We start from the raw sequence: 24,221 nt of genomic DNA on the forward strand, positions 1-24,221 counted from the left end.
TTTCCGACAGTACTTGAATCTCTCATTAACTGACCAATATGGCGCCTCTGGGTGGCGCTACTTGGTCATTTGTTTTTTTGGCCGGTGAGGTGGGCTGTGTGTGTGCGGGCCGGGCCGGGTATTCCGCCAGCTGGGTTAATTTCGTGAACAATTGCCGTGTTGGCCACCGGTCTCCCTACACTCAACTAGTAACTGGATGGACGTTTTACTGCAAGAGAGAAACCGGGGATTACCAACTGAACAAAACGGGATGTAGCTAGCTCACTAACCGCAGACCAACATGTCAAGTGGAACAAAAGAGACTTCTTGTTGTTATTCGCCTCCGTGCACGAGTCTCAGCGGACTGAACTAGCTAACCAGCAGCTAAACCCGGCTAACGTTAGCTGAGTTAGCTAGCTACATTACGGGTAAAACTAGGTAGCTTAAAAAAAAGCTTACTATTTTTAAACCTTTAAATTGACCGCGGCACTCGGGAGTTTACCGTTAACATTAAGACAAGATCCCGGCTAGCGACACAACATTGACTTAAGTTGACATGTTAAGAAGCTAACGTTAACTAGCTACACTTGGCTGGAGTTATAACGTTAACGTTACTAGCTAACGTTACATCAGTGTTTGTCAATATAGCGAGCTGTTCTGGTCGAACTTGTATTGCTAATACTAAATTATATAATATAGTGTGAACATCTATTATGTACTGATTTAGATTAGTAGTATTTGCAATTGGCACAGTCAAAATAACACTTCAACTGGTATCGTTAGTATATCTAACGCGAGCTACCTTACCAACTTCGTTTCTCATGCTAGATTAGCAACACTGCTTTTCTTTTTGTCTTTCATCCCGGATACAGACATACTTTATGAAGTGGATTCCTCTATGTGTTTACAGTTTCAATCATCCTTGCTTGCCTCTTTGGTGAGTGGATCATATTAACATTTGCTCGCCATGGCAGCAGTGGTTAGCTACTCTCCACCATGGTGGGTGAACCTTATACACAGACTTCCCCATTTCAACTTCATGTTCGAGCACACAAGCAGTGATTTCCGACCAGAGGACTGGACATATCAACAGGTAAAAAACGTCTCACTGACCCATGTGCCTTGTATATCATATGACCCTATAAGTTGTGATTCCCAGGCACCTTACAGATGCCTATAGGAATGTTAACAATTAAGGCTTCTTTGACTTGTTAGATTGAGTTCAGCGTCCACCTTCAAGAGCAGGAGAATATGATTGCAACCTTAAATTTAAATTAACGTTAATATTATTTCTCAGTGACAGATGACCTGTTTGCACCTGTTCCTCCTCTTCACCTTTTGACCTTTTGATCCATGTCACCATCTGTGTGTAGCTGTTATATCCATGTCTTGACCTTTGCCAGACACCAACCAGCTGGCATTGTATATTGTGATCCATGCCATCTAAATTTACTTAAACGGTCATAATACTCATATTTAATATAACCTGTATTTGTTAAGGGCATTTGGACTCTACAGTACTTTTGCAAAAACATTATCTTCCTCCATTTGATGTCTAGTTTAAAGAGGTAGCAAAGGTCCAGTGTACTGTACAGTCGGAACAGCTAAGACTCTGGGAGGGAGAGCAGCATGGCTTTTTTCACATGGTTAATATAAGAGATTTTCTAAATATAGGTTCTTATTGCAGTTGTACCTTTTGGTGGGTGTTTGGCACTTTCTATGTTCTCATTTATGCTGATGCCATTGGTTTTTGTTATGTCTTAGTTGGTTTGCAGGTTATGCCTCTCAGAATAGTGATTGACATGGCACACCTATTAGCTTTGACCCACAGGATCCAGGGAAATGACTGCATATATCCAATTTGAAAATTAGGACCACTGATTGTGTCAGATGGCACAGCATTAACTTCAGATTAAACTTTGGTTTAACATTCAACAAAGACATCCTACAAATCCTGCAAATCCTCCTAAGTAATTTAGTAGAAACTGTCGATTCAACTGTTTAATTAACTTAATCTGCTGTCTTGTAAGATGGGAAGTTGTTTATTTTGTCTAGGGCGTGATAAAGAGTTAAATGTACCAACATTATTTGGCCCTAAAATAATTAATAATTGTCTTTAATTCATTCATTAACTGACTTTGTTATGCTGCTCATTTTTTAAGGTGGAAAGGTGTCAGATGTTTGCCAGATTTCTTTAGTTGATTCATGATTTAGTGGCAAGGATGGGCTCTAGTTAAGACAAAATGAGCATTTTACAGAATGTATTGTTTACCTAAGGTGACGCTGGAGTCCATTTACTCACCGTTGTTACTGTCCAGCTCTCGGAGGTAAAATTGGGAGCCGTTTCCTGGTGGAATACAGGGAGGGTTTATTGGATAGTTAGCCTAATGGCTGCAACTGTATATGTTTGGCGCTCAGTGTGTACAGCTAGAAGTCCAATGTAAACAACATTACTGTTAAAAGGATGGGGATATTCAGTGGAAATGTAATGCACATTTTCTTAATGCACAAGTAATACAGCTGTTGGAGCACATTATGTCACTCCACACTGTTATCACAGCAAGAGCAAAACACAAGAGGCCATCATTAGCTTAAACACCATACTTTATTAACCCATTATGCTGCTAATTATTGTCAATGCATAGCTCTCACACAGTTGTTAGGGCAAGTCTTGACTTGTCAGCTGTCAGTGGTGCTCATTATAGGACTACTTCATGATGATGCAACCTTGGTGCCTTTGAATTTGTCACTCTTACCTCTTGCACAGATGATATAGAAGCAATAAACCAACAGTAGCATGCAATAAGGCTGTGCAATGTATCGATATTATATCAATATATGAGACTGCATATCGTCTTAGATTTTAAGTAATATGGCATAAGTGTTGTCTTTCCCTGGTTTTAAAGGCTGCATTACAGTAAAGTTATGTCATTTTCTGAACTTACCACACTGTTCTAGCTGTTCTATTTTTTGCCTTTACTCACTTAATCATTATATCCAATATATTGATGATGATGATTGGTAAAATCTCACTGTGAAAATATTTTGTGAAAGCGTCACTTGTCAACCCTACAATATCATCGACATTGATGTATTTGGTCAAGATAGTTGTGATATTTGAGTTTCTCCATATCGCTCAGCCCTAAGTAGGATTATAGTTTTTACTGCTGGACGCGCTCATTCGCAGTTATTGAGTCATGTTTGGTTGAACTGAATATTCGGTTGTCAAGACTGTGCTCTGAGACTGCAATTGTTCCAAGATTGAGTTCCCTAATTGCCATGTTCCCAATCACTGCATCAGGGTGTGTCAGTCACTGCAATGCATTGTTGAGAAAACTAGACAAATGGATTGACCCTGGGCTTTTACAAAACAAAAATGGCAGGATGGAAATCTGCCCCAGTCATGAATCCTTAGGAGTATACAGTGAAGTACGCCCTCTGTCTGACCTACATAGTGCTGCTGTTGACTAAGAGGTTTGACTATGATAGTATATTGCTCTACTGCTAGCTTTGAAATTCTGCCCATGTATGTATGCATGTATGTATCTCTCAATTTGTCTTTCATTCTAAACTTTTATTGATGTAAAAGTGGCATCAGCAATGAAGTTTCCATAACGCCATCCTTCTGTCCACCAGTCTATCCTGTTACTGGGTGGTGTGGCGCTCGCCTGTCTGGCACTGGACCTCCTGTTCCTGCTTATCTATTCCATTTGTCTGTGCTGCCGGCGAAAAAAGAATGAGGATCAGCCCGGTGCTGACTGCTGCTGCACAGCCTGGTGTGTCATCATTGCAACACTCGTCTGCAGGTGAGTCTAAACACCTGATTGGAGTGGAGAGGATTAGGGCTGGGTGATATAGCCAAAATCTTCTATCCCAATATGTCATTTAATATCTGTATAGCAATATTTATCACCATATAGCATGTTTTCTGGTAATTCAATACATAAATAGTCTATATGAAATAACCACATGTTAAAGTCTACTTTTGTGTACTCCTGTGTGAATTAAAAACTTTGTAAATGTCCTGAAAACCTATTTCGGAATATGTTTAGATAAATAAGTACATCTTTCAGAGGGTATGTATTTGAAGTCTTCCTCATGTTTTAAGTTGCTTGGGTTTGACCACCTTCATGCTTCCACAATAGTGACAAGAGAGCAGAGCGAGACACAATGACCTTGCTGTAAGTCACCCGCTGTGTCCTGCTGCATTTGTCTTGTATGATCACTTTAAGCTGCATACTCTATGCATTGTCTGACAATGGCATACAGGACGCCAATCAACAACCGACCAATTTTAGCTAAATATTTTAATTATGTGGTCGGCACTAAACACAATGGAAAGCTCGGCTTTAGAGAGGGGCAAGAACTATCCTCATACAGCCTGCAAACCAACCAACCAGGAACCTGCAATTTTTTAATCACAATAATTGAAACAATTTCAATAAATCATTATCACATTTGCAGAGGTTTGAAATTTTGCTCAGTCCACTCAATATTTTCCATATGAAAAAGAAGGATATGCTTGTAATTTGGCAACGACCACAGTTCACTACACAAAATAATCCAAGGTAAAATTAAATCACATTTCAATAAAACAGCTTCTTAGCAGAAACCCAAAGGACTTTCTAACCCTAAACTAAGTATCTAAGGCAAGGCTTACACCCAGACTGACAGTCACAAATAGCATGGATGAAGAAATTAGTTATGAACTTGTTTGTCATTTTTGTAAAACTGTACAGCAGTGCTGAGGGAAATCATATTTGTATGTGTGCACAATTAAAGCACAAATACTATAGGAGTGCTGCTATATCCTTCAATTTTGTATTTTGTTTGTTATTTTTGAAGTAGATAGTGTGAGAACTGTACCATCTGGACATGCTTTCTATCCTTGAGCATTGCAGTTGTTTCCTGTTTTCCTCCTCCTGTTGATGGGCCACTGAGCCATCGATTCAGAGTAGTACAAAGAGCTTGGGGACCTGATGAGTACAAGAACTGCATTACAATCGCTGTATCTGTGGGTGCTTGTACAAAAAAATAAAACAGTCGGAGATCATAAATTTCTTTGTTTTGTATTGCTTTTGTTCTTTAAAGGAGTCCATGCGTGGGATTATTGCAAAAGGCACTGCACCAATATTAACGATATTGGGATTATCCTACATTTTTCATTTGTGTGTTATCAGTTATTTTTTAGTGTTGTTTTTACCAATACTGAAAGAGCAGTTTCCAGAGGTTCATCATCTCAGCGTGGAGGTTAGTTGTGTTTTGCTCTGATACTGCTCCTGTTCACCTTTTTCACACTGCACGGTGTGAGAGGAAGAGATTAGCAGCCCTCCAGGAAGCAGGGAAAACCCATTGATTCACTGAATGAAGTTGGCTGAACACTGTTAGACTTGGTCGGACTTAGCTTGGAGGGATTCGCTTATCATCATCCTACTTGATAAAAATCCACTCTGGCATAGGATGGGGGTTAGCAAAAACCAACAGTTGCAACACAGGACGAGATATTGATTCTCACTTCAAATTGCTTCTCAGAGCACAGAAAGGGAGCCTATTTTTTTGTCACTGAAATATACAAAGCAATACCTCTTTGAGAAGCATCTACTCTGTAGAGGATTGCGAATTGCACACAAAGAAATTGTCAGAATATTTTTTCTTTTCTTGATGTACCTATAGAAACTGTTTCCAATGCAGTTGTCGGAACTGTTTTTCTGCAACCTGAGGCCTGTCTGTGCAAATGAGAGCTGATCTCCTGCCTCAGTACAGCCTTTGTCAGCCGTAGTGTGGGGTTTGGAGCATAGCTGGTCCATTCCGCTGTGTTTCCATGGTTCTGTAAGGAGTCTTTCTGCCGGAGCTGAAAGGAGCCTGTTGACTGGGGTCTGAACCGACAGGGTTAATATAGAGTTCACACGCCTCTCTCCCAGCCTTGCTATCCCCCTCGCTCGCTCGCTTCTCTGTCTCCTCTCTGTGTCTTTTTTAGCTAATCCCTCCTCCTCACCACCCTGTCTCCCCACCCTTTCTTTTGTCTCCCCTCAGCGCTGGCATTGCTGTCGGTTTCTATGGGAACGGCGAGACTTGTGATGGAGTGAACCGGCTGACGTATTCCCTGCGCCATGCTAACCGCACAATCACTGGGGTGGAGAAGCTGGTAAGACTGAGGGCACAAATTATACCAACATGTTTAATAATTCATCACCCTTCTGCCATTTGCATCCCTGGTTTCCCCCTACCACTAGAGCTGTGCAGTAAATCTCTTTTTACTTCAACTCCATCGTGTCCTTGTTTGTCCCTGTGCTGGCTCTAGGTATATGACAGTACATCCTCATTGAACCAGACGGTAGACAACAATCTGCAACAGCTTGAGGGCCAGTATGCACAGCACGCAGACTACCTGTCCATCATCCAAAAGCTGCAGGGCCAGCTGGATGAGCTGGTCAGACAGATGGCGGAGATCCCCTTCTGGGACAACACCGACATCTCCCTGGAGGAACTGGCCGTCAAGATTGAGCTGTTTGACTGGTACAGGTAAGTCTAGTGGTGCAGTTCAAGCAATCATTCAAACAAAGGATGCCATACAGAATAATGCAGCACATTATATATTCAGCTTCTGTCTGATGCTGCAGAGTAAGGAGTGGCAGCAGCAGCAGCAGGGAGCAATGCAGACAACATCATGATTCATGTGCTACATCTCTTTATTAAACTTTCAATGCAGACACGCACTCTTTCAGTAATTCACTGGCTTGTGAAGACTTTGTGTCGAAAAGTTGAATGTTGCTTGGTCTCTTCCTTGGCTGAGGCTGCTCTCGGAGTGCATTAGGAAGCTGATGCGGCCACAGACAACAAGGAATGAGTTGTACTTGTTCAGCATATCATCAGTCTATTGACTCACCAAGAATCTCAAACCTGCATTAAGTTTGGTAGAAAATATTAAAGAGTTGTAATCCCTCTGGGCGGTATTGAGTTTGCTTATATGTATGCCTAAATTTATAAATATGCAAGTGGCTTACCAAATGGTTTACTATGTTTGTGTCACAACATAAATTCAAACCTGAAATGATATGCGATACTTGCATATCATGTCTAACTTATTCTGAAAACGGCTATAATTTATATATCCATAATGTCAATGTGAAAACAATGTGGCAATGTGAAAGGGGTCTCTTGTTATAATCTCTTTGGCGTCTTGAAATAAACTATTCCTGGTATTAAACACATTTTTCTAGGTAATTATTATAGAATTTTGTATTTATGAGCTAAGAGTTTGAATTATTGTGCTTGTTCTAAAGATGGAGCTCCTTTTTCTATTAGGAGATGGGTTGCTGCGCTGTGCTCTTGGCCATTTGTTGTTAATGACATTTGTCCTCACAGGTGGCTGGGCTACATAGGCCTGCTACTGTTCGACGTCCTCATCTGCCTTCTGGTGCTGTTTGGCCTCATTCGCAACTCCAAGGGAACACTTATAGGGTGAGTCTCATCACAAGTCATCGCCACAAGAGGACTTGGTTCTGCCCTGGGAAATTATCATAAAATTATTTTTCACGAAGCCTTCAACTAATCAGGGCCATCTTGTCATTATGGTTTAGTCAGGATGAATTTACGCTCTATAAAATATCAGTCCGGTCACAATTAATTTAGCATAATGAGCCTGATATCCTCAGTATTTGGTGTTTACTAATGACACTTCATGACACACTTAAATCTAATCTTATATTTTTGGTTACTGTTTTATATTCAATAAAACAGCTATGAAAGGGCTATTTGCATTTTATAGGCACTAAAAGTCAGCCAACGATGGGATAAATGTATCATAAGAAATGAGACCACTGTGCAGTTTTTCCTTTTTAATAGGAATCAAAAAAGCAAATATAAACAATTTGTATATAGTAAGTTATACACACAGTGACAGCAATGCTTGTAATCAATTGCCTTTGTTTTTTTATTTTCAACAATGGTTAATTTAAAAGCTTATTGTCTTATATTGTGATTCAACAAGTAGATGGTTGAGCTTGTTTTTTGATTCCACACTTTTCCCATACAGTAGAGTTTCCAGCACATCATTATATAGCCACATTTAACTTAAATATTTCAGGTAATGTTGTCTGTTTTGTTAATCTGTAGCTGGGCCTACCGTTCTCCTTCTGTAGGAGCTCTACTTTCTCCTTTTGTTCTTTACGTAGTTTAACCTAAACATACACAATTTCACCACAGTGTTTTGAAGATGAGATTAGTGTTTTACTTCCAAAAGAAAACTGGTCCAATGTGATGCATGAGTAGGCTTGACACATACTAAAGTACCAACTTAATTAGCTTAAACATATCTCCCGCTACACTGTATGGATTGTTGTTGTGCACATGAATGGTATTTCTCTAACACTGGTTAAAGGTACTTAAACATCTCACCTCCTCTTGCTCTCCCCAGGGTGTGCTTGTTTGGTGTAGTGGCTCTCGTAATCAGCTGGGTCTCCCTTGGGCTGGAATTGGCCGTCTCTGCGGTAAGTGTCTCCACCAGAGCATGATCGTGTTTTCCAGGTAGAGCTGCGTAGTTTATTATGTATAATTGGAAAACACGTTTTTTTTTTTGTGTGTATGTGTTCAGCCAAGGACTGCAGAATTTGGCAATGGAGGGGTGTTTTATTTCTCTTAATCTGTACAGTTGAGGAGTCAAAAAATTTATAAAATGTGGCACGGAGTGACAAGAAAAAAACACCTGTATGATGTAATGCAAGGCATTACTGTAACATTGCAGTAAATACAACCATAAAGATCCTCTCCAGACATGACCATAAGCAAAACTCATTTTTGAGTGGAAGGGGACTTTAATGTAAACATAAATTTTTTGTTTAAACTACTTCAGGACTCTAGACTAACTTTTTTTATTAGGAGCATTGTAGCCCCTAACTTAAAATAAATTAGGGGCACAGGCAGAAAATGTAGTAGAGTAAAAATGATTTTCACTGAAACATGGTAACAACAGCGCTGTGCAACAGCATGTGACGATGAGTGTGGCGCTATGAAAACGAGACGCAAGAGTGTAGATGACATTACCCACACAGTTGACTAATCACTCACGGACTCTCCACCTCTCAAACACATTGGCCATCTCTGGCAGACTCGCTCTCCTCTTCTTTTTCAGCATTAAATAAAAATGTCATCAAATTTGCAGGTCGCACATGTGCGAGTAGTTCAAAAAAACACTGTCCACTGTCTTAAAGACTGGAGCCCTGTACTTCATTAGTCCTAAAAACAAGTTTACGTTCCACAAATGTTGTATTTGAACACAGAATTATTGTATTTAGTCGCATCACAATTACAGGGTTTTATATTTTTCTCACTCAGCACTTTCCAGAAATGCTCAAGATTAATTTTGGTGAGACTTGTGATCACAAGCAAAATAATTTGGATTAGCTTTGTAGCCATTATATGGCAACCATTGTACACAGAAGACCAAAGCAGCTAATTTGGTTGCCTCACAAAAACTACTTTTACTGATGCTGGGACTTCAGCTGGGATGGAATCAGCCTGTAATGTTGTAAACATGTTTTTGATAGCTGCAATCAATTACTCCAATGTTCCATCCAACATGACATTGCATCTAGTAATGTGTTGTTAGAATGCCGTGAAAATGTCACTACAACTGTGTTGTTCATTTGTAAGTCTTTGTTTTCTTGTTTTTCTAGACCTCCAGTGACTTCTGTGTTGCCCCTGACACGTATGTCACCAAAGTGGCAGACCAGTATGGAGTCGTCAATCAAGGTATGAATCGCATACAAGTATCACTCATGTGACGCTGACTGAGATTACCAGGTTGTAATGCGTTGGTTTTGTATTTACTCAGACAACTCGTAGAAATGGTGAATATTACGCATTTGAAATTGTAGAGGACACATTAGCCTGAATTGTTTAATTTCCGCCCCCTTCCCAGTCTCAGTATTCTGATTATTGTGCAGCAGTGAGGTGGATTTGTTCTGAAGAGTGAGGCTTGGTCTAGTCCATTGCCCATAAAAAGCCTCTAAAAATGACTGCCACATCTGCGGCAGGGTCAAGAGGACAATGAGCTGCCTTTTTAGGCACTACAGAAGCCTCTTTAACAGTCTTGCTTTAGTAATTGCCCAATCTCGTCCATGATGGGATGCATGTAAGGGGGAAAATGATTGTGTGTGTGTGTGTGTGTGTGTGTGTGTGTGTGTGTGTGTGTGTGTGTGTGTGTGTGTGTGTGTGTGTGTGTGTGTGTGTGTGTGTGTGTGTGTGTGTGTGTGTGTGTGTGTGTGTGTGTGTGTGTGTGTGTGTGTGTGTGTGTGTGTGTGTGTGTGTGTGTGTGTGTGTAAGGCAGAGATAAGAGTAGTGGAGAAGAGGATCAGAGACACAATGCATTTCCGGCATCCCTCTTCAGTCCAGAAGATGGTGCTTAGAAATAAAAAAAACAGGACTTCCTGCCTACTTGATATCATCATCAGATTCACAATTTTTTCTTTTTCTGCTCTCTTCTCTAAAATATGGTTATTGCTGAATACACAAACCAAGCTTTTGGTGAGTCATCAGCTGTAAATGTTGTGATTTTCTCTGAACCATGAGCACCAACTGACTCTATGTACTAAACTGTATAATGCCACAGCTGTGAAGCTGTATTTTTGCCCCAGGGCTGAATTGTGCTGTATGGGGGTTTTCTGTTCTATTTTTTCCTCGGTCACTCATGTAAACTATTCAGTCATTGAAGGAAATCTATTTCTATTTGTTTTAAATTAGGTTTATTACTATTACATTAAGACATTACTATACCAATTTGTCTCACCCTGCCAAAATGTTTAACCTGGTGGGATAATGTAATGCCAAATCTCTGTCTAATAAACAAGCTATCTTGTGACCGTAGCCCAAAGCCTCAGCTCACAAATAATCAATCTTGATTATAAAACATGTGTTGTCCAAGTCATTGTAAGCTTTATTTTGAGCTTTTATCACTAAGTTAGGGGGCAGAACAAATTCTTAATTTTCTGCTACATGAAACTGTGGCAAAATAACAGAATTACATGTATATAAAGTCACTTTTATATTTTTGATTATTATTATAAGCCATAATTGGATCTCCATTCCAGCCCACTGTAGCACCGTATGTCAGCACAGTTGAAACTAATTTGTAAGTTATACAAGAACAGCAGTATTTCTATCCATTACCAAGTCAGACTCCAAAAAAGAAATGTGCTTTTCCTGATATGTATGTGTGTGGGTGTATGTGTGACAGAAACTTGCTTGCTATGTACTTCTCTATACCGGATATCCTCGTCATGATTTTGCTCAACTGTGTGGGAAAGAAGCTCCCGACACAGCAGCGAGCGTGGACGTCTAGGTTGGTGGTGGTGTTCTCACAGCTTGTATTTGTGGACGTTGCTGTTGCTTTTGAGTCACTGAGGATTTCTCATCGTCGCTGTGAGTTAGTAGCTAGAATGGGTTTTAATAGCATGTGAAAGTCCAAAACCATGATTACAGTCTGGTTTGCTCTCTGGTGTGCTGTGAGCACAATACAAGTTTGCCCATGTAAATTTATCAATAACTCCAGAGGTGATTAAACCGCTCGTCAGGCTGTTTGCAGAAAGCTCTGTGTTATAAAAAGGGTTATACCTAAGCCTTTTATACTGGCTTTGTGTTCTGTTGTTGCGTATGTGTTACTGCATCATGGGAAAAAACACATTTATTCATGTTATTAGAGCGCGTGTGAACTTCATTCTTTTGGAACAGTTCACCTCAGGATTAGCGTAGCGGGATCACAGTTACAGAAGCAGTCAAGCTCTAACAAGGCATGCAGACAACACGTTGAGACCGAGCTAGAAAATAAAATACAATCTCTCTGCATGGGTCTGCTACCAGGCTATCGAATGTAGTGTTTTGTCCAACTAACAGTCCAAAACCCAAACACATTATAGCTCGACCGATACTGGAGTTTCGAGGCCAATATCAATATTTGCCAATTTAAATGAGTCCGATAATGGTCTATCGGCCTATTATGACGACACGGTTTAAAAATGACCTCAAACCTAGTTGTCATTTTTGTGCTGCAACTTCTTGTTAATTTTTAAGCAACGCCATAATAAGCAGAGGGTTAGGGTTAGCATAAAAATCAGAAACCTAATTTTTCAAGTGAAAATTCAAAACTTTCACTCATCCAGCCTCTCAGATGTCTCACAGTTTTTGCTGCTTTTCTTTGTCATATATGGCTAAGTTAAATTTGTCCGGGTTTTGGACTATTGGTAATGAAAAGAATTGTTCCTGTTGCAGGCCTACATGTGAATTTATGTGGCTCTGCTAACACTCAAACTGTCCTTTTTATTCACAGATATCCTGCAGCACTACCTTAGTTGCAGTTTGGAACAAACAAACCCCTTCCAACAGGTTTGTTGCATTTATCACCACTACATTTGTTTTTAACATGTTAAATAAACGCATGAAATCAACACATTTACACTTAGATGAATACCAATAGTAGGTAGTTTACTAGCTCAACATTAATGTGATGTTGATAATAGAAAATTCAGCGGTCACAATATTATAGACATAATCTCTGCATGATGTGTGACCTTGTAATTGGTGAGAATTCAAGTGGGCACAATGAGCCACTCCCATTGCTCAAAGGACTTTTTTCCATGCAATAGTACAATACTTCCCATTATGCCAGCAGGAAAACTGATGCAGAGCAGCCTTTCCTGTGTACTGATAGCATTCACTTGCATCAGACGATGTGTGTTAGAAGCTAGAGAAGAACTTTAACTTCACTTTACTGTGAATCTATAGTTTGCATCAATGGGCTACCTTTTTTTTTTCTTTTCATTTTATCTTACAAACCACATGAATAAATCAAAATCTTTGAGTGCTACTGAAGTCCAGGCATCTGTTGTTAGTACAACTGTAAATAAATGGAAGCGATCTATTATACAGTATGTAAACCTTTTAGCTCATCTGTAAGGTATTAGCATGCCTTCCCTAGACATCCATGTGACTACAAAGGGAGACAACCAAAGCATCTTTGTAATGATTAAAATAATGGAAGTACTTTTAAGATGTGCCGGGCTGCTACAGTATTCAAACTTCATTTCAGAAGCTCTCCGGGAGTCACAAAGCATTAGTGGAGATGCAGGATGACGTGTCTGAACTGCTGCGCTCTGCCACCAGAGAGTATAAACAAACTCAGGTATGTTTCCAGCCCCATCACTTGACTCTTTACTAGACATGCCATTACAGGGCAACTGTTACCATAAAAATCCCCCCCACTAAGCCACAAGCTGTCCTGTACTATTGTACTGTTTGTAATGACAGAATATCCCAGTGAATGGGACCAAATAACTGACCTGCAGAGAAGGAAAGTGCACCTGTCCACATAAAGATCTGCTGACGGCCCACCTGGGACCTGCATTATGTCCATTTAGCTGCATTAGGCTTTCACTGGCCCTTGTCAATACAACACTGTGGTATTGTCCAGCGCTGGTCCTTACACTGTGTTGACAGAGGCACAAATGAGAGCTGACATTGGGAATAGAGAGAGGCATATTTCACTTCACATACCCACACAGAGAAATGTGCTGATGTTGTGGAAATGTTTATATCAGGCTATCGGACGTATTTTCCGCTGGAGCTGCGATGAGAATTGGAGGAAGAAGGGAAACGGACCATTAAAATGTATCGTACATTAAAATCTGCTTTTTCAGCTGAAGCTGCTGTGTTCTGTTGTATATTGACGAAAGACATCCAAGACATGCATAGACTAATCAGTGAATTAATTAATGTTAAAAACCTAATTTACTTTTCACCTGCTTCCTTTTTGCAAATGTTTACGTTTTATTTTTTTTACTGCTTACAGGCAGGAAACTACCGCTTAGTTGCATTTTTGTAATGAAGACAATGTAAATTATACAAATTTAGTTTGTCATCAAAGCATACCCAGGTGCCAAATTTGGATTTCACATTAAACCTTTTTTCAACATTGCTAATTTTGTGTTTACTTCCTCATTAATCCCAGGGAAGTTTAGAAGAGATCCAAGGGATACTGAACACCACAGAGATCAGTCTACATCAACTCACTGCCCTGGTGGACTGTCGCAGCCTGCACATGGTGAGCAGGGAGGAGAAGATTTACAAACCGAGACATTCTTATTGCCGGGTCGCTCCATGTCTGATGGAAAAGGGCCTGGAAATTGATTTGTTGTGACATCTTCGTAGTGCAGCTTAGTTGTATAAAGCAACTCCTATTTTTATGCTTGTGCAGATGACTACACCTGTCACCATAAATAACATTTGCCTTCCTGTATGCGAGTTGACGCTAGCTTTGTACCATTTATGAAGCTGGCTAAATGACAAGTACTTGGATTGCCCCGCAGTGGCTTCCAAGTGCACACATGAAAGTGTAGCACTTTCTTTTGCTTTCTGGTCTGCCTTCTCTCTTAAACATCTACCCGTCCAAGCTTATTATTTCATGAAAATTAGAGTCTCTCCAGTAGAATTCGAAATATATTTCTGCTGTGCAGTGCATGCAGACTGTAGATACTCAATCATGATATTGTGGGGTGTAGTGCTTCTTTTCAAACCTAGCTTTCCTTCCAGTTCGCTAACCGTGAGCTTTTTAGTCTGACCTAGTTTAAATAGGAAATCACAGCAGATACATTTTGAAGGCCCTCTTAGTATCCCCGTGCTAAGATTTTTAAAACAGCCTTTTTACTACTTCTGCATTTTTGTTTTGCTCTTACTTCTTAGGTTTCTCAAACTGCTTTAGATGTTTGAATGCAGCATCTGAACTGGTCATACCTGCCGTAATAAAAGTGACGTCTCCCATTTTGCAGGACTTTGTCCAGGCGATGACGGGTCTGTGTTATGATGGATTGGAAGGCCTCATCTACCTCGTGCTCTTCTCCTTCGTCACTGCTCTCATGTTCACCTCGATTGTTTGCAGTGTGCCTCACACCTGGCAGAGCAAGGGGTAAGACTTCCACTGGCCACATATACATCCTTTAACTCACAACCACATAGAAACCCATCCAAAAGCTTTTAAGCAGAGTTTGTGTGCAGGACTGTGTATACAGTGAGAAATAATTAAAGAGGATAAACTTATCAATTAATTATGGTTTTATAGCATTTCTTCTAACCCTCTACAGCACTTGTTTGTACGCGGCATGGGAACGAAGCAGACAAAGTAGTTCAGGATAAATCTACACAGATAGGGAAACACGATTATTTTTGTTTAAGGTTGTGTTTCCCACTGGGACTTAAGGCTGTGTTTACCACTGGGACGTGTCCAGAAGGCTTCAGTTGCTTCCTCAAATAGATTGCTTCCCGTTATCCCCCCTAATTGTGCCGAATTGGCCTAAATCTATCATAACCACGGCCTCAGCTGGTGTCTTCTTCTGCAGCCGAGGGGGGAAATCATCAGCAGCAGCAGCAGCAGATAAGGTTTGCAGGATAGCTACGAGGAAAGTGGTTTCCCCAACTCAGCTGCGCTACATAATTAACTGATCCCTCCCAACAATTGGGGGGCATGTTCATCAGTTTGATCTCAGCTGGTGCTTCCTGTTATAAAGCAAAGGCTTACCCTCTACCACACTCTGTTTTCTCAGTGGTCTGCTAAGCTTGTTCTGTTTTACTGTTATAATAATGCAAGCCTACTTATTCCTTTTACCCCATCTGGAACTAAATGAAGATGTATATTTAATATTCAGGGTAAGCATGTCTAGGATTAGTATTATTTGATTAATGAGTAAGTCGCTACTTTCTCTGATATGCATACTTGGGTAAATACATGTATTGTAAACTGCACTGAATAAAACTATGATCTCATGGATAAGTAATGCAGGCAAAAGCCTATGGGATAAACACTAGAGGGAGACAGGCACCATGATGTCGGAGTCATTGTTGCTCTGTTTTGACAGACCATGGTAAGTGCATTGTTGTTATCTCACATACACTATTGAGCTTCATTATTTAAAAAGAATCAAGTGGAATCACATTCTCTCTGCGGGAGTAGGCTATTGCTTTTATTTGACAGTGAAAAAATGCATTCATCGTCCTGATGATTGAATTTTCCTGCAGAAACTGAACCAATTACATGAGGCTATTTTTATTTTTTGGTCTTTGTTCAGTCCCATTAAGGTCAGGGCAAAACAGCCTCTTCTTTGCTTCACGCAGCAGATAATTCATTGTGCTTTCTCTTCTGCAGGCAGCGATGAACGTGAATCAAAATGTGACTGAGAATAAACACAAAACGTGACCATGTAGCACTCTCATGCTCTTTTTGTTATCCGTAAGATAGGAGAGGGGGTCCCTCTGGTGGTGGTGGTTTTACAGTGCTGTATTATGTTTGCAGGAACGAGGAGGATAGTGAGGATGAGTCTCTGAGCCACGGGGGAAGGCAAAACCATGATAACCTGTACCGGGTCCACATGCCCAGCCTGTACAGCTGTGGCAGCAGCTTCGGCAGCGAGACCTCCATCCCTGCCACAGCCCACACAGTCAGCAACGCACCGGTCACCGAGTACATGTAAGTCACCACTGCTTAAAACTACTCTGGATTTTAATGGAAAGCTGCACTAAGTGAAAGGCAGAAGTAGTGGATCATTTATTTTCACAACCTAGCCTGATTTTGTGCACAGTGTGACTGATACTAGATACTTCATCGGGAGCCAGTTTTTATGTCCCCAGAGAGGAGCTAAGCTCTCCTATAGAAAGTCATGCAGTGGACAGCAGATGCAGCTGTTGGTCTCCAGCTGTGAAGCCTGTGAAACTCAAAGCTCTCAACCTCATGAGTGAATCTCAGTGTTGGGGAAACTGGGGGAGGGGATCCCCCATTTTCTGGCTCTGTATTTTAATGCCTTGGTATGCTGAAAACTGACGTGGAGAGTTTCATGGACACAGTATATTGTTTCATATCTTCAAAGCAATGTTGTAGGTTGTTGTAGGGGTTTATGCACTCTTCAGCTTGTTGTGTTTGATCTCATTGTGTTTCAATTCAACAGGGCTCAGAACGCCAACTTTCAGAATTCTCGCTGTGAAAACACGCCTCTGATAGGACGAGAGTCTCCTCCGCCCTCGGTAAGTGTCGCATTTCCTGTAAAAAAAACATTAGAACTGTAAGAACACCTCTGGGTCATTTGACAGCCTTTTCTAAGAGACTGACCATTAGCCCTTCTCGACCAAAATGATCCAGAAACTATGGAACCAGATGAACTAAACTAGGAACTTAGCATGTCACTGTTTGTGTTTCCGCTGCATCTGAAGAACCATTTAATATTAAGCAAATTAGACTAATGACAGATTAAAATAGTCACCCTGTAGCTCTTTGTATTTACTGTTTGTGTCACAGAAAGAAACAAAGCGGAAATACAGAGGAGGAAAATAAGACTGAAAACGTCTATCTCCATAGTAGACAATCGGTGTGTTTGATGGTCATTTATTTCTGATTTAGAAAATAACTGCCATGAAACCATCAGCAAACTGTTTTATTACTCTCCTTCACTCACTTTGTTTCCTCATTGCCACTTGACCGCTGCGTCATCTCTCGCATTCACACACGCACTTACTCTTTCTCTACAACAACGCGCTACTTTGTTGTCAACTTTAATAAAGATCAAGAAATGTCTGCCCCTCATCCTGATATTAGCCACTTTCCGACCGGAGGGATTTTTGCAGTTTCTAGACCATAAAATTCCTAGAACCCTTTTTTTCTCATGTTGCGACTAGACCAATTTGGCGATTTTTAAATTCCTCTGGCCGCAGTTCCTGTAACTCTTTCAGCTCCTACTTCAGAGCAGGGTCTTTTCCCTTTTCCGCATAGAAAACCTTAGCAGCAAGTCTGAAACACAAACGGTACATATTCTTCACTGTCTGTTGCAATTCGCCTACCACTGCTAACTCATAAGACAAACCTCACGCATTCAACCAGCTAATTGTTAATGCTAGTTAACCCATTTAGGCCTAAAACGCCTGCTAAAAAGGCCTTTTTTTGCCTAAGTACTTTTCTGTAACCCCCTCTCAAAACCTAAGGGTTTCCAGAAATATTTGTCAAAATTTGTCAAAGCCTACTAAAATCTTAATTTCTCAGGCTCTATAGCAGATAAAAACATGGAATAAAAAGCATTTGAGAGCTTACTTCTTTGGCTTTTAACTTGACTGACTTGCTTGGCCATAATCTTCAAATGCATTTAAAAAAAATCTATAAACAACAAAAATATCAAGAATATTTTGAAAATCCGTACAGATCCGTTTTTATTTAATTATTTCATACTTTTGAGGTACCAAAGTGACAAGTGAACATCACTGATACAAAGTTATAGAAAAAAAACCAAAACAAAACAGAGTGTTACTTCTTCTTTACATAACAATTACATATTAATTTATGTTAATTTTGTTTCTTGTATTATTTGGATCGAACTTTGGATAAAAGCGTCTAAGAAATCATAACAAAATCCCTATGCATCTCTGTCACTCACCCCAAGAATATTTCAGCCAATCACGGTACATATAATTGACCATGTGCCTTGAAAAAGAAGACACCGCTCAAAATGACGCAGATGCGTGATCAGGTCTTAAAGGTAAACACACACTGATGTGTGATACGATTTGAATGGGTTAAACTTACCCGTCGTTTCGTTTGCCTGTTGCGCTCTGCTCTTCTATCTTCTTCCATCATATTAATTAGGATCATATTACGCTGGAGCCTTTGTCTTCTGTGTTTTTTTTGTTTTTTTTTCTGTTAAGTACTCCAGCCTAGTCTTTAAACGCTGCCTTTCGTACTCCGTTATGAGGATCCCGGCAAGGCACAACAGGAACATTCCGATGGCCTCCTCCATGTTGGTTTGTTGTTGTATGTTGTGCTAAAATCAAGTGACAACACTATAAATACCGTGCTTGCGTCACTCCCTTACCCCTCCTACCAGTCCCTATGGCCACTTGGCCTGTGCGAATGCAAATGGCAAAACCGTTTTTTGGGGGAAAGTAGTTAATAGCACCGTTTTAGAAGTGGACTGTTCCTATAACTACGTTCCTGTAACTACTTGGTCGGAAAGAGGGTTATCTTACAGGAACTAAATGTAGTCCCTTGTTCTTCCGGTCGAAACACAAATGTAGTTTCTGAATTCCTATAAAGCTTCTTGGTTACCTGGAAAAGTTGCTGCGCTGTAAACGCACTAATTAACAACATAGAACCCTGGTCTCTATACTATAGTAGAAAAGCTTATTAACGTGCAGTATGTGTGAGTACGTATTAACTTTGCAGCCACAGAATGATTGCCATTTTGATTTAACGGCATGCTTTTAACAGTGTATAGCACTATGATGGTATGGTAGAACATTAGTGTTGGAACTAGGGGAACCAGTATTTGGAGAATTAATTATTCACATAGAGCTCTTGTTTCTTTGAGCATCCACCCCGCTAAACACAGTCTGAGTGACACCGTGTATCTCTTCCTGCTCTGGCAGCGCTGTACTTGACCCTTTCTTATGGCAAAACAAAAAGAAATGTCCGTACATGCATTAGTATGTGATGTGTTAGATAGCAGTGTTTTCTGTCTTTTATGTGACACTAGTTGGAAAGAACATATAGAATCCCGCACACTGTCCATCACTACTGTACACACCAGTACTGATTTAATTGATAAAGTTTTGGTCCTCAGACCTTCATCGGGCAAAGTTTATGGACAAATGGCTCTCGGCTCTCACCCATGAAAGAGAGAGCCTTTATATGTTTGGTGCTGTTTGTCTATATGAACTTTGCCTGATGAAGGTCTACGGACAGAAACATTGTCAATACAATCTGTACTAGTAACAGACAGTATGAGGGGTTCTTTGTTTCCTTTCCAAGTCAAGAGATTTTGATCCTGTTCACCGGTCACTAAGGCTTTATGGTGTGCAAGAACCTTTTTTTTGAAATTGCAACTTATAGATACAAACTTTGACCATGTATTAGCACAGCAAAACAAATAAATTCCCTCCTGCTGCCCCCGGCCTGAACCTCTACCAGAGATCCTTCCCTCCCTGATAATGTATGTCCGTGTGTCTGCCTGGACCTAGACGCTGCTTTGTGTATCTTCTCTATATTCTCTTCTTGTCGTTTTTTTTTTTTTTTTTTTTCTTTCTTTCTTTTTTTTTTTCCCTGCGAATCCATACAGTTGTATTTGACTGCCGCAGACCGTAACGGCAGTCACAGCTGGCAGTTAAAGCCTTCGGAGAGTTCAAGATCGTTTTGGTAACCTCATCTGCGACACTAACAGGTACAAAACATGCCCGCCTCCTCCACCTGCTGGCCTGTTCCTCCCCTGTACCACCTCCCAAACTCCTAGCCCTCCCCTCTATTCAGTTCCCACCAGGACTTCTGGAACCCCCACCCACACCCTGACTCTTGCTAAGTGTCCCACCTGGTGTCTTACCTGATTTCTGTTTCCTGTGGCCCTGGGCTGCATGTTCCCCCCCCCCCCCCCCTCCACCACAGATGTATTGGGAGGAACATGTGAAGCTGTAACTCTGCCCCGGGGCTCACTGTGTCAACGTCACGTTATGGAGCCGTGTGTTGCGATCTCAAGCGTCGCCACCATTACTGCGGTGGCAGGGTTGATATTTTGGTCACCAGTTCCACCTCCGACAGATGAAGTAGTCTGTGTAAACGTAGAAGTTATTTATTCGCAAAGCAGTCTGAAATTGGGCAAAACGAGACTCGTCACGACCACCTTAGGCTGTGGGAAATTACAACTGGCTTTTTTTCTGACATTTTAGGCAAAACAATGAATCAAGACATGAATGATAATGAAAATAATCATTAGTTACAGCCCTACAAATGATACATATTTTCTTAACAGCGAATGTAAGCTATAGGCATGTTATTGAGCCCCTTGGTGCTAATACTCGGCGTTCACATCCTCAACTGGCTGACCAAATGGCTCTGAAGGCTGATGATAGATGGATAGATGGATGGATAGATAGATAGATAGATAGATAGATAGATAGATAGATATTACAATTCAAAAGCTAGATATTACAATTCAAAAGCTACCAAGTCAAAATAGCGTTTCCACATGAGTTTGAAATGTAGCCTTTTTGTGCTTGTGTTGCTTGTATTAAAGAAACTGCATGGGTGCATCCTAAATGTAAATGTATGTGCACGACAGTTAAAAGTGAAATCATTTAAACTGTAATTGGTGTTATATATTTATACAACTCCTTGTACTCTTATGTACTTGTCCTCTGTTGCTGTGATGTCCTTTCTGTATTGGAATCTATTAACATCCTTTTAGATTCCAGGGCTCTGGAGTAACTAGTTTGAAAGGTAATCAGTTTAGGACTTTCTCTGATCTGTTGAATGATTTGTGTTCTGTAGTGCTTTAATGTGCTTGTCCAATGCTGTATGTTCCTGTACTTATTTTTCAGAAGGGGGTTCTTGTCACTTAATAACTGAGCCTTTTAATCAGTTTGCTATTGCAACAGATACATTTATTTTTTTCCAGTCTTTAAAGCTGCATCTTGCAATTTCAGTCATATAAATAATGAGAAAATGCTACATGGACTGTGTTTAAAGATAGGACTGATGCTTCCCTTATTTGTGCTACTTGTAAGTAATTGTTTTATCTATAAAGAGTGTGAAATCATGATTTATGTTTCGTTCTGTGTCGTTTTCTTTTTTCATCTACAGTACACCTCCAGCATGCGGGCAAAGTACCTGGCTAACAGCCGACCAGATCCCAACAACCCCCCTCCACCACACTAAACAACACTGGACGCATCCTGTCTGCAGCACTGACGACTCTGAAGCCTCTCATCCAGTCAGTTCTTACTTTTCGTCGTACCTTTCAGTCACCCCTCCTGCTTTCTTCCACCGTCTAACTTGACTTAAAATGGAAAAACAAATGCTTTTTTTCTTTTCTTTTTTTTTTTTTTTTTGCTGGTTGGTGAAAGCTAAACTTAAGGAATCCTGCAAATCATAGTGCATATACGTTTTCTCCACAATCCTTGGCTGATGTTTATTAATGCAAGAATCATCATTGGTGCTGGGAATTCATCTGCAACTCTGCTGTGATGGAGCCTGGACTGACTTTTACACTCCAACTTATCATTTCTTTACACATGAATGCACCACGACAAGCACAGTGTCACATCTAACGAAACATTGCAGTGTTGAGGACTCTGGAAGTGCTCATAGACTAACACTGATTACTACTGGTTGTTGATTTTGTTTTGTAAAGTACTGTACTGCACTCTCTCGTTGCTGTGGGAGAGAGAGTAGGAGAAATGCCTTACACATGGAGGAGGAATCGGCTGTTTTCTCTTCCCACCTGAAGTGTAGACATTATTTCTCGCATAACACACTCAACATAGATCAAACGGTAGTAGAATAGATTCATCTTACAGTGCAACATCTCCTCTTTCTGCTTGTGGAATTTAAAATGCAAGTCTGCTGTTTGAGTCAACAAGATTATGATTATTCTCCAGTTAAAGTCGTCATACTGTATATTACACATGCACATTGGCTTGTTTTTGCATTTTGTGTTAAATCCAATGTCTGGGACCAGTTTTCCTGCAGTGTTGCACGTTTTACAGGTCTGAAATGGATTTTTTTTCTTTCTTCTTGGGACACTTCCTTGGGACATTTCCTGTGGCATTTTACATTGATGAGCCACTATTCTACAGCAATGAATGCAACTTGTTAAACTGTGAACTTGATTCTGGCACATGCTCTCAGAGGACAAAGATGAGCTGTGTGATGGAAATGCAGCTGTTTGACAGGAAGAGTCTCAGCGGGATGACGATGACCAATGCCGAAAAAAAAGGAATGAAACCGCAATGAGTTTGACGAAGACGAGACGTTTTTATACTACTGGAAGCAGAAACTTGTTTTTTTTTTACAGCCCATTGAAGACAATGGTGAAGTAGCGGAGGACAGGGTTGCGCGTGATGTCTTCTGCCACATTACTCCAGACTTTGCGATAATCTGCCTCTTCACCAGACCGCTTGTTATTCTCCTCACGCTCCTGTTAAGTTGTAAAGCCTCATCTCCCTGCATCAGAACTGGGAATAGTCCACACACTCATCCCTAACTCTGTCCGCCAATGATCCTCTCCACCAGATGCAGCAGTTTAGAGTCAGAAATTCCTCTCACAAGAATCTTAATGCAATTTTATGTGACGTTATGCATATCGCAGTTTCTAGGAGAATTTCAGAAAGAAACTTTATGCATTGGCAATGCAGTGTCTCACAAATGTGTTTTAGCATTTATAACAGAAAGTAGATAAGAATGAGTGGATGCTGTGAAGGGATTGTGATAACTCTGCTCTCTATAACCTGGAAATTGTTAAAGGAAACCTGCTGACTTCCTGTTGAAGCGTGACGATCTTTCAAATGTGGAGTGAGATGTTTGTACTTCTGCTGCTTCAACTTGCTTCTCTTAGATGTGCATTGTGACCAGAAAAAAAAAGGTGATTTTGTTTGTGCCAACAAGTGAAGCACAACTCTTTTACTATATGAATATCTTTTTAAGTGTCTTTACTTGAAGCCACTTTGTAAAGTTTGCAGCTCCTGGTTGCCTGTGCAATCAAATGAGAAAATGAGCCTGTAATCATTTATGCTCTGTAAAACATTATTACACTGATGCAATCTTTCTGTTTTGGGGTAATAGTCATATTCTCTTTGTTGTTTGTAATGCAAGGTGGTTGTACAGAATATAAACATTAACAAAATGAAAAAGAAAAAACTGGCTGAAAACGACATTTCATTTTAATTTCTTAAAAGCTTACTCCATTTGATTTGCTTTAGGTTTTTATTTTCATTTTAGAATCTCTAGCACACACAAGGTATTGCTTCATTAATGGGAATATGTTAAATAGATTTAAATTTGTCTGAGTTTTTTTTTCTGGAAAAAAAATCACTCTAGATGTAATCTTTTTTTCTTCTTTTATACATCATTTTGCAATCTTTAAAATATGTACATGTAAAACCTGTGGTTATATTGAGCATGAATGCTGTGTTTTAAAAAATAAACAAACTTAACTGTAGTGCACCTGCTCGTTGAATTTCTTTGTTTTTGTATTTTAATATTTCCACTTGAAAAGCTGAAACATACTGACATCCTGACCAGGAACACTAGGGAGCAGCATTACGTCACTGCCAGCTCTGGTGTCACCCTCATTTCACTTTTACAGGGATACTGGTCCTTTTTGTGACACTTTTTTTATTGGTTACAGATTGAAGAATTTATCATGTGTGCATAAAGAAAGGATTAGGTTCACTTTGAC

At 40.2% G+C, this 24,221-nt stretch overlaps 1 protein-coding gene across 2 annotated transcripts; it reads left to right on the forward strand.

Moving 5' to 3' along the window:
• The first annotated feature begins 47 nt into the window (after nucleotides 1-47).
• Nucleotides 48-22,307, forward strand: ttyh3a (tweety family member 3a). 2 transcript variants are annotated; one of them, XM_028598971.1, is made up of 15 exons: nucleotides 48-417; nucleotides 890-1,072; nucleotides 3,616-3,785; nucleotides 6,013-6,124; nucleotides 6,281-6,501; nucleotides 7,345-7,440; nucleotides 8,396-8,468; nucleotides 9,654-9,729; nucleotides 12,302-12,357; nucleotides 13,061-13,153; nucleotides 13,979-14,071; nucleotides 14,796-14,932; nucleotides 16,313-16,486; nucleotides 16,962-17,037; nucleotides 21,626-22,307. In XM_028598971.1, the coding sequence occupies exons 2-15, from the start codon at nucleotides 947-949 to the stop codon at nucleotides 21,698-21,700; spliced, it is 1,578 nt and encodes a 525-aa protein (XP_028454772.1). In that variant the 5' UTR covers nucleotides 48-417; nucleotides 890-946; the 3' UTR covers nucleotides 21,701-22,307. The 2 variants fall into 2 exon arrangements, with proteins under 2 accessions (XP_028454772.1, XP_028454773.1); XM_028598972.1 differs by having other exon boundaries at nucleotides 48-407.
• The last annotated feature ends 1,914 nt before the right edge of the window (nucleotides 22,308-24,221 follow it).

This window comes from Perca flavescens, chromosome 15 (genome assembly GCF_004354835.1).
Source record: "Perca flavescens isolate YP-PL-M2 chromosome 15, PFLA_1.0, whole genome shotgun sequence".
In the NCBI taxonomy this organism is placed as follows: Eukaryota; Metazoa; Chordata; class Actinopteri; order Perciformes; family Percidae; genus Perca; species Perca flavescens.

Bases quoted from the DNA above. Each gene is read 5' to 3' on its own strand.
- ttyh3a (XM_028598971.1), top strand. From the start codon at position 947: ATGGCAGCAGTGGTTAGCTACTCTCCACCATGGTGGGTGAACCTTATA. The intron at 1,073-3,615 runs GTAAAAAACGTC...TCTGTCCACCAG, and splicing joins AGGACTGGACATATCAACAG to TCTATCCTGTTACTGGGTGG. The intron at 14,072-14,795 runs GTGAGCAGGGAG...CCCATTTTGCAG, and splicing joins ACTGTCGCAGCCTGCACATG to GACTTTGTCCAGGCGATGAC.